This window comes from Scophthalmus maximus, chromosome 11 (genome assembly GCF_022379125.1).
Source record: "Scophthalmus maximus strain ysfricsl-2021 chromosome 11, ASM2237912v1, whole genome shotgun sequence".
NCBI classification, from domain to species: Eukaryota; Metazoa; Chordata; class Actinopteri; order Pleuronectiformes; family Scophthalmidae; genus Scophthalmus; species Scophthalmus maximus.
In genome coordinates, this window is record NC_061525.1 from 4,196,894 (window position 1) to 4,208,117 (window position 11,224).

At 43.2% G+C, this 11,224-nt stretch overlaps 1 protein-coding gene across 1 annotated transcript; it reads left to right on the plus strand.

Annotated features, from left to right (window-relative positions):
* Positions 1-1,133: 1,133 nt before the first annotated feature.
* ywhae1 (tyrosine 3-monooxygenase/tryptophan 5-monooxygenase activation protein, epsilon polypeptide 1) lies at positions 1,134-9,972 on the plus strand. The gene is made up of 6 exons (XM_035623573.2): positions 1,134-1,422; positions 3,015-3,214; positions 4,084-4,190; positions 4,506-4,712; positions 5,435-5,571; positions 8,773-9,972. The coding sequence occupies exons 1-6, from the start codon at positions 1,149-1,151 to the stop codon at positions 8,823-8,825; spliced, it is 978 nt and encodes a 325-aa protein (XP_035479466.1). The 5' UTR covers positions 1,134-1,148; the 3' UTR covers positions 8,826-9,972.
* The last annotated feature ends 1,252 nt before the right edge of the window (positions 9,973-11,224 follow it).

Sequence of the window (11,224 nt, forward strand, 5' to 3'; positions counted from 1 at the left end):
TTCACTTCCTCCCTCAAAATGAAGCTAAAATATCATGGGATACAGGTGCCGCCATCTCACGCTTTGGATGTCAGGGGCCAGATTCTGCGCAGTCACGGTCATGGAGTGGAGCCACAGTGTCAAGGTTTCCGTCGATGCTCAACCAATGCGAGTCAGATTCAGCTGTCAATCGCATCAGTGTGATAAGAACTACATTAAATGACAGAAACCATCTTTGAGAAAATTGTATTTATGTGTACGGTGATGTCCCATCTGCTTACATGAAGGAGGCAGGGTTTATGACCTAGACTGCAGCCAGCCACCAGGGGGAGATGAAAATGATTTGGCTTCAGTTTTGGGAGCTGTCATGTCATCCGTCTTTACAGCGTAAACAGTTACTCCTTCTGAACAAACGCAGATTTCGGCACGGTCACTTGTCTTCTTTACCACGCTGTGTTAATGATCTAAACGGAGATTCATTTCCTTGTTACTAAAATGGATTCGGAAATGCAGTTTTAACAAATCCGCCACCACACGCATTGTGTCAAGGCAGTCTATGTGCAAGTTTGGTTTGCAAAAGTGTAGCTCGAATCTTGAAATTTCAAGTTTGCTCTAGACATTTTGACTTCACTCTCGAAACTGTGACCTCATCCCCGACTCTGTGACATCATTCACATCACCGTTCGGCTTCTTAAAAAAATATTCCTCTTTTCGTTTTTAACCCAATTACTCTGTGAAGAACTGATGTATCAGCCCCTTGAATAATCAAGCACCCAAATATTGTAAACATGCATGGGTTTTAGTTTGTGCCCCTCAAAGCAATGCAAGTTATTTTTTACTGAGCGCCACGTATGGTCACGTGACTGCACCTTGTAGCCTGGGGGGGCGTGTGGTACAAGATCCCGTCACAAGTTTGTTGTACAGATGCTTTTTTCGTCTAGCAGAAAGAATTATTGGATTTTGTCCTGGGAAAGACACAGTTGCTGTCGGCGAATGATGTAACGTGTTGAATGGGCAAATCATTTCAGGGCTCAATAAAATGGATTAAGCGTTTGTTACCAGTTTAACGAAAGTACAGAAAAGAAAAAAAAACTGCTTATGATTAAACACTCTCCCATAAGAATAAAAGTGGAAGAGACTATTGATGGGCGTATCAAAGCTGTTGATTCATGCGCGTATATGCGCAGTACCCGGATGAGGTTGGTCGCCATTTTTACAACATCCCAGCGCAGCGCTGCCGGTGGGAGGGAACACCAGTCATCGACTCTCGCTGTTGGACTGTACGAGCCGCCGACAGACCTGGCACGCCACCGTGTTTCTTCACGCTAAACATTCGCCAGTTCGACTTGTTCGCCACTCAGCCAGCATCCCCGCGCGCGATGGACGACAGAAACGACCTAGTGTTCCAGGCGAAGCTCGCCGAGCAGGCGGAGCGATACGACGGTAGGTCGCACTTTTCCAGCGCCGGCTCGGGAGTGGGACGTGTGCGCCGCCGAGCTCGCCGATGTTAACCGAGCAGCGGCTCGGCGGCGCAGCGCTAGCCGCTGCTAGCACGGGAGCTAGCTCGGCTACGGCCGCCTCTACTCGGCTTGCCGTTTGTTGACACGGCAAGGGGCTCGTCCACCCGGGCGAACTGGCGTGGCATCGACGCCCCCGGCCAATTTGCGGGGGTGTTTGGGGGTGGGGGGGAGGGGAACTGCACGGGTGCGACCGAAAGTGGCTAGCGTTAGCGAAGGGACGACAACAAAATGGCGGATAACCGGAGCGTGAGCTGTCAGTAGTTGCCTCCCCTGCACCATGCTAGCCGTGTACCTTCGCACCTGAGATGCTGGTTGGGTTTGTTCCCCTTAGGCAACAGCCATTGTCATGCTTCTGTCTCTGTAGACATAAAAACACACCCTTTTGCCCCCCCCAGCCCCTCACCCCCACCCACCCCAAGCGTGATTCGGTTACCAGCACACTTTGAGCATCGGCGAGGCGTTAGCCGAGGTGCGAGGTTAGCCACTTGAAGCGTGCTAAGCGCGCTAGCAGTGGGTGGGAGTGGGAGGGCAGCTGTTCCCCTCGGCGGGTCTGTCCCCCCTCTGAAAGCAGGTTGTGCAGATCGATTGGCGAGAACGAGTCCCCTCGTCCCCTGCGCCCGGTGCGCTCCCGTCGGGCCGTCGGGCCCCTGCAGGCCCCGCAGCACGGGCTGTTTTTAGACGGCTGCGTTCGCCACCGGTCATGCGTCGCCCGAGAGACGCTCGGCGAATGCGCCGTGACTCATTCGCGGGATTTGGAGCCGGTGTATTTTGCGGGGGGTGATTCACAGTCGACCGGCCAAAGGTGCTTCCTCGCCGGAATGCGGTCGTCTTCGTGCTGTTATTCTGCCGTCTGTCAAATGTGTTTTTGGTTTTTTTTTGATAGACGGATTACGGAAGCGCTTCGTAGAGAGCAGCGTGGTAGAAGTCAAGAATACACCAGCCACAGTCTCATAGAAGATCCTGTCCGCCGGCTTTGACCTGTTAACACACAAAGTTCTTCTGTTGTTGTTGTATGTCTACCCAGCTAGATGGTATCAATGGCATATTGTTCTAGCACAATCCGACCTGATAAGTGAACTGCATATCAATGCAGCGAGTTAGTGGTTGACGCAGGTGTGTCTTGCCGGATTGGTGCATAGGTGGAGGTTTGGCACTGACCGACGGACTCCGCCTTAACAGGTCTTCTTACACACCGTGTCACACCACAGTTGAATCTGTCTGGCATGTGGCTAATTGATATATCTCTGAGCACACATCCCTGACAGAAGAATGCATAATTCATAATGAGCGTTTTTTTTTTTTACCCAACCAACACAAAAAGAAACTCAGGGATTCGTACAGCAGATTTAATCAGTTGCTGGGAGGCTTGATGTTGTGTCATAATAATGGGTTGGATCACAATTTAAGACCGCCATTTAGTCAGCTTACTTGGTGAGAAAATGGAGAATTCAAACTACAAAGTTCATGAGAATGACTTTAATTAAATCAGAATGTTGTCATTTCTTTCCTCAACAGAGATGGTGGTTTCTATGAAGAACGTGGCGGGCATGGAAGGCGATCTCTCGGTGGAAGAGAGGAACCTGCTGTCAGTGGCCTACAAGAACGTGATCGGAGCCCGGAGAGCCTCCTGGAGGATAATCAGCAGTATCGAACACAGGGAAGAGAGCAAGGCCGGAGAAGAGAAACTGAAGATGATCCAGGATTACAGGCAAACGGTACAGAACTCCGTATTCATGTCAGGAGCACTTACACAGTGACCATGTCCCACTGTGTTTCTCACTTCAAAGGATTTCAGATTTGCTCTGCTAAAGTGAAATCACTTCCTCATATTAATAATGCACATTATGAGGCACCTACTGGACAGACTGCACCTGAGTCATAGTTGGCAAGTGCTGCACTCTCTCCTGCTTTTATGGGGGAAATAAGAGCTGGCTATTATTCTGGGAGAGGCCAGAGTGTCAGAGAGATGGGAGAGGCAGTTGGACTGCAGTCAGTGACCTAATGGGATTCAGAGAGGAGTTATCCCGCTTTTGCAACTTTATTTTGTTAGTTGCTCTCTTAATTCCCTGGGGGGTTGGGGTTCTATCGCAACATCAAAATTGGATGAGCAAAATTTTAATATTTAATCTACAAGCAGACTATCAGGAGAGAAATCAATTGAAAGGGGCTTACCTCCACTGATCTGTCAAATGAATGAATGAATGTATGTGTCTGTGAGTGGTTTAGAAAGTTAATTCTGAACCATCAGGAATGTGATTATAAAATTATTATAGATTGAATTCGTTCCCTGGCGTCATGAATTGACAAAGTCAAAAATAAACAGATCTGCCACAACATCAAAAGGCGTAACTGGCTTTAATGTTATGGCTGATCAGTGTAGCCCAGAAGAGGACATGAACAGCAATAGTGAATGTCTTGCATATGTGAACACATCTGCTTGTGGATATTGGCAGATGGCAAAAAGTTTTACATCACATTCACACTTGCACCCACATAGAAGCGGGAATGAAGGAACCGCATCTGTGTGAAACAAATGTTTTTGCTGATTGAATAAATGGCTTTTCTTGTTTTTGTTTGGTGGCAGGTTGAGAAGGAGCTGAAGACGATTTGTGGTGACATTCTGGATGCACTGGAAAGGCACCTACTCCCCTCTGCTGCTGTGGGAGAGTCCAAGGTCTTTTACAACAAAATGTAAGAGCTTTGAGGTCCCAATATTAATCAATAGGACGTTTTTGGACATAACTCTTCATTTGACATTCATATGGTTGAATAGGAAAAATTAACAACTATATTCTAGACAGAAATAAAGGGTTAACTTAAGTCAGAACACTGGTAATATTGATGAAGTCCAGAACTTGGGAGGTTGACAGGAGTATGTCGGTGTATAAAGTGAAGGCTCATGTAATGACTTGAGCGGCCGGCTCCATCAACACCATCACAGTGCAAAAATTTTTTTTTCTGTATTGTTGTATACCACTGAAGGTAAATGTTTTCCCCTAATTCCAGGAAGGGCGACTACCACAGGTACCTGGCAGAGTTTGCCACTGGCAACGAAAGAAAGGATGCGGCAGAGAACAGCCTGGTGGCCTACAAAACCGCTACCGACCTTGCCATGTCGGACCTGCCTCCCACGCACCCCATTCGCCTCGGCCTTGCCCTCAACTTTTCCGTCTTCTACTATGAGATCCTCAACTCACCTGACCGTGCATGCAGGTCAGTGTTTCTCCAACACATTTTCCCCTATTGTATTTCTTAAGTGTGATTAACAATAGTAAAGCAGAGTGACCTTTCATCTGCATACCAAAATGTCACCACAGGAGGATTAGAAAGGATCCAAAGTGTAGGTGTCCTGACAACAAACAGCCTTCTCATGCTTTCAGTGAACCTTCACTAATCTGTCTTAGTTGCCATGCATACATTTTGTCCTTTGGCCAAACTGGTTATTGTTCTGACGAGTGATGCTCCAACAAAAACTAAAAAAAACATTACCCTGTGTGTTTTATTGTATTATGTTGTATATCACAGTGGATGTTAATATGCTTTTTTGGACCTACAGATTGAAGTAATGAAATGGAAGTTTGTAACCCATAATTCTCAAGTCAGTATTTAGTGACACCATTTTTACGCTGCCATCTTCCATTCATCTTTAACAGAGCTAGATATTGTTGTTTTGAAGCCATTCCTGTGTAGCATCAGCTTTTTGTTCAAAAATACAGGAATGAATACATTACAGAGGCCTGACACAGATGGATAATGTAGAATATGTCCCCAGTTTAGTGGGACAGATGCACAAATTGCAGCTTGGAAAATTACAATAAGTCTAAAATTTCCAAGCTAGTTTTTCATTTCAACACTGGCTGACAGGAATTGCCTAGACATCTTGATCTTTTAACTATCTTGTAAAATTAAACAGAGTGCTGAATGTGTTTGCTCAGGTTGGCGAAGGCTGCATTTGATGACGCCATCGCAGAACTGGACACATTGAGTGAAGATTGCTACAAGGACTCCACACTTATCATGCAGTTGTTACGTGACAACCTGACACTATGGACTTCAGATATGCAGGGAGAAGGTAAGAGGCCTATGCCGCGAGTCCATTCATAAAACGTACGTAGGACATGCACCGTGTCCTCTTGTTGAACCTCTTTTTCCAGCACTAGATGCTGATTAATGAATTCACTCACACCTTGCTCATCTCCTGTTGCACACCTAAAACCTTTTAAACTGGATTTATAAGATTAGCCAATAACTGTGAGCAGCCTGATGGATGGTCTGTCGAGTCGGCAGCAAGGCAACAAGCGCACATTGCTAGATTGTAATATTCTGCTTTTGAAGGGGTTTAATGACATTACATTACTCAAAGTATTCATTAAACAGACTAGAGCTACCAAGTGTATGAACGAAGTTGGATACGCATTTGGAAAATAAATAAAGCAACAGTCTTAGAAAGCAATTGAAATTGTCATAATTATCAAAAATAGTCCGTCCCTTTGACTTGTGTTGACACCGTGTCCACAGGTGTTTGATTCTTGGGCTAAGATAATTTGAAGATGATATGTAATCAAACTATAGAAGAATAAGTTAGAAAACTACAGATGACATCTGTTGTCGAGGTCGACAAGTTGTTCCTCCTATTTCTTTGTCGGTCAAGAGAAAAGTGAACTTCTCAGGACCTTTGACTTTCTAATTTTTAAACATTTCTATATAAAAATGGACAAAGGTAGCTCACATTTATGAACATATTACATGGGTGGTATCAGAGCCATTGAGAGAGAGAGTCGCGTCAACCAAGTCCAAACTGTTTGCACATCATGTGACTCACTGTTCTTGGTGCGCAATTCGAATCCATTATTCAGAGCAACAGAATTGCGATTTTTGGTAATTAGTAGTCAGTAAATGTATCTATTCACAATATAGCAGACACACATGCCTATGTAGTTATTCTATGTAGTCAGTCAATCCTTTTTTTTTTTTCAAATTTATTTGAATAAAATCCACTAACTTGCTTCAATGCCCACGTTGATTTGATTCAGATGTGATTTGATTCAGATGTATACAATCTGATTATTTAAACATCTTACCCTTCATTAGTGGAAAACAGGCGGTCCATTGATCCATTCTGCTGCTACTCTAATGCACTGCTGTTCACTTCCGGGTACTATTGAGAGGCTCCATGATCCGCCATTCTCTCTCTCTCTCTCTCTCTCTCTCTCACTCTCTCTCTCTCTCTCTCTCTCTCTCTCTCTCTCTCTCTCTCTCTCTCTCTCTCTCTCACACTTAATAAGTGTGACATCCCCCAGTGGCTTGAGTTTTGCATTTTGACCAGCGTCATCTTGGTTGTTTGTTTTTTTTTCAACCAGACGTAGTGGGGTGGAGGGTTTGTATGCCCACCTACACTTGCAACCATGCACCAATTGGAGGTTACAAGCTGTCAATCACGCTGTATCCACGCTTTTATCGTCTATTTTACTCTAAATGATCAAAACACTGATTAAGATCTGCCTTTTGGATTATAAAAATTTCAAAATGGGATTTCTATATAAGGAAAATAAATCGTTGAGCCTCTTGTCTCTTGTGGTAGTGAACTGTAGTCTTTGATCTTTCCACTGCATTCAGTTGAAAAGATTCAGGAGTACGGCTGCCCTCTAACAGACGTCTCAATGTTAATCAGTGAGAAGATTCGTGGACGAGCTGAAGCAAACTCCACATGCAGTGGGCACACTCAGTCGGTCACGGACAGACATAGTTTTTTAATGGCTGGTCCTTTCATTTGTTGGATAATAATTACAAGTGTCAGGCAGGAAATCCAAAGTGTGAAATAGATTTAAGAGGTTAAAGTATGACCCAGAGAAGCTGAAAATGAAATTCTGGCAGGACACAGATGATGGCCGTCACGGTCTAGTTAATTAACTGGAAACGCTGGCTTATCCTTTGAAACATGCAAGTCACCAAACGTGAGCCACTTAGCAACACCTCTCGCTCAAATATTTAGATAGCACAGATAAACATGCAGTATCTAAAAGTTTGTTGAGATGGGGGAAGCTTTACTTCGGTGCATTTTTCGGTGCTTCAAACCACTTGCTTTTGCCTCTATTGCACCTGACAGATTGATATCCCTGATGTTTAACTGACTTGGTGTTCTACTGTGACCATTACGTATTCCCTTCATTTTTTGTAGCAGTGTATATATACACATATCAATCAACAGCTACTGCTACTAGTTGTGTAGGTAAATCTTTGGTGGGGGGGGCAGTCCTGTTCATGAGTTAAGTTTTTTTTCCTCTTCGAGTTCATGTAGTTACCTATTAAACCTGTTTCAACACATTTGGCCCCCAGTAGAGACAAACCATGACTGGTGCAAATAAGAATGGTAGCAGTCTTGAAGTATTTGTGTCAAAGCTCAGCTGACAAACTTAAATACGGTTCATTCTGGGGTTTCTTTAGTTATTTCACTTTTTGACCTTTTAACCCTTCACACTCAGTTTTCTAAACACTATTTGAATGAGATTCAACATGTTCTCTGACTGATGTTGCCAGATGATTTTTTTACAGATATCCACTTAAAAAAAGTCCAGATATTAAAAAAAGAAAGAAAGGAGCAGGTCGGTTAATGTGTTCCTCACACATCTAAAAGTTTGGTTCCCAGCTTTGAAAAGTCATCAAGTATTATAACTCAGTTAATGTTTCTGAGTATCTTTTGAAGGTCTTTGCACTTTACTTGGGTAATTACTTGTTTACTTGTTCTGCTAATTAAAACTTCAGCCTCACTGCCATTCAATAACACTGTATTTGACAGCATAACTATTTTACTTTAGTTTTTCATACAAATCCTCTTATAAAATACAATGCATTGTAAAGTGCACAAAACCTCTAATCATTTTAAGGCTGTGGTTGGTCTGAAAGCATTTTAGCCTTTTTCTTACAAAAGAGGAAACGTTTGTCAGTGCTGTAACATGTTTTCAATGAAAATCAACATATTGTAGAAATTAAGTTTTAAAAAATAAATAAATAAAAAGTTTTCCCAAACCTAAATCCAGCTTCAGTGTGAGGGGAGGAGTAGACCACAAGTGTTTTCTCGTATATTCTCCACGTATTTTAACCCAAGTTTTTTTTGTTTTAGTTTTTTGTTTCTTTTTACAATATATTGTATTTTCAAGTAAAGCTTTTTTTTCAAACTGGATCTTTTAAATTCAACTGCGTTCACTGTCCTTTGTACCAAGTGAAAGTCCCATGTGCCGCTCACTCCACCGTTCCTGTGTGTTTCCTCCACCAGGTGAAGAACAGAATAAAGAGGTACTGCAAGACGTTGAAGATGACGCCCAGTGAGACTCTGCCACCAACCGCCAACAACTTGAGACCCTCCCCTCACCACCTCACACTCCTCGCCCCCTCTCCCTTTCCCCCCCTTCTCTCTCCCCTTTCTGCGGGTCACCTTCCTCTTCCTCCTCTCCCTTCACCCTTTTTTTCCTTTTCTTCCACCTCTGCAGCTCTGTGACCCAGCAGGTCTATGGAGTGAACAGGTTTATTTTTCTCTTCTTTTTTATTTTTATATTAGCCCTTACATCATTCAAGTAAATACCACTTAATTGAGACAGGAAATACGATGTTAGAAAGACAAAGATAATAAAGAGTCCCTGATTTATTTTTTTTGTCCTGGTACAAGCAGTTCTGGGAGGTTATCTTTGTTTCATTATTGTATTTTTGTTGGTTTTGTTGCTTTTTCCTCAATATTTTTATCAGTTGCTGGATGTATTGAGATTTTTTTCTTAATGTAATTACAGAAATTAACTTTTATTACTGATAATGTTGACTTAGTTATGGGTTATGGGAGCTATTTTATCTCTGTTTTTAGTGAAATGTTGAATGCGAATCATTATATCTTTTTTATGGGCAATTTGAAAAACTACAAGTGCCCTTTTTGTTAACTTAGGTTTTCAGAGGAAGTTGGCCAAATTCGCGATATCCACGTGGGACAAAGAAGTGCTTAACTCTTACACCATAGTGATTCTGTTGTAATGTTCTCGTAGTTGTCCTTGGACTGTACTTTGTGCTGAAATACTGTAAGTGTGCACACATGCTGAATCCCTGAAGGTCGAATAACGCCCTTAGCCGGTGGTTTTAATTTTTGAAAACTTGGGAGATTTCTCACTTGTGTAAACGACGAGTGTCAATTTGGCCCCGCTCCGTGACAGAGAGCCCTAAAATCACGATTTGTCAGCGCTTGCATGAGTTAACACATCTCTGCTGCTTCTCCCCCTACTCCTCACTAAAGCTCCTCTTGGTCCAGAGGTTTCCTTTCTTTTTGCCCGTTTCCTTTGTCTCTCTTCTCGTTTTGCTTCATTATGTGTAACTTGGAGCTGATTTGTACTACTGGATATCTGACTGGAGCCACAGACAGGGAATCTGTATTGTTCTTACTGAAACACAGCATGGAATTAACATTAAACAAACTAAATTAAACATTACAAACTGACTGGTTGCCTTTTATTTTTTCCATTTGCCTTTTAGACGGTGGATTTAGTTACTCATCAAATATAACCCATGGAACTGTTTGTTCAAAGTGTTATGAGGAATCCTGCTTTTCCTGTTGTAGCTTCTGCAGGTTTAACATTTGAATAAAAGCCTTTTTGTAATTCATTTTTAAAAGCGGTGTTGGAAACTTCCAGTGCAGCACGGGTGTTTGTGAGACCTTAGCACAGCGTCACCACACGGCAGATGTTGCCACTGGAATCTGAGTTGGCAACTGAGCATAATCATAAATTGATATCTTCTATTTATAGTGTTTGAGAGACAAATGCAATCTTAATGCCGGTGGTTCTGCTGTGACCGTGTAGTGATGCCTGCGACTGGCCTGCTACTGTGTAAGTGGCTGATGGTTTAGTGATGCACACCCACAAGTATTTGACTAGCAGGCAGCTGAGCTCACCCTCTCACAATAGATAATCACTAATACTTTCACAGGAATTTTTTCCGTGTGGCTTCGAAACAAAGACATGGATCATAGATTGTTAACTTAAATATAACAATGATTCTCGGGCACACGTGCACATCCTAAAATCCCCCTTTAGCTCTTACCCTCTTTTCGAGCAGTTGCTCATACTCCGCCATTCTGAGCGCACCCTGAGGCCTTGACCTTTCGCCTCCCCCTGTTTCAGTTTCTCGTAACCTCTGCAGCAGTTGCCGCCTATTCTACTGTTACATCACCCCTGTAATAACAGCCCGCGTTCAGAGCCGAGCCTAAATTTAGACCCGCAGGTGAGAACGGAGGAACTTGTCAGGCAGCGCGCACTAGCAAGCCAGTCGCAAACCACTTCCCTTCTGCAGTGTGAAAAGCTGTTGCTGTCACAAAAAACATCTGATCAACACTCTGCGCTCCAACAAGGTATCGTGGAAAGACTGGATTCCATGTAGATTTGGTGTAAATATTCACGATCATCACAGGATGGAGCGCTGTCTTTCATGTCCAACACGAATTATCAACCAAAACAGGTTGCAATTTTATATTTTTTTTAATGTAATTTTTAGAAAAATCAAAAGGGTGTGTGGCTTGAATTTATTGAACAGATTCATGCGCCCCAGGGGGTGAGCCCTTTCAACTTCTCCGCTTTTCTCCACATCCAGTTTCAGCATTCTGCTGTGCACTGTAGAACTTTCGTTACATAACTTTAGATTTCACTATGTATTCTTCCCTTGTGTATTTTTTACGCTCCCAGGAGGATGAGCCG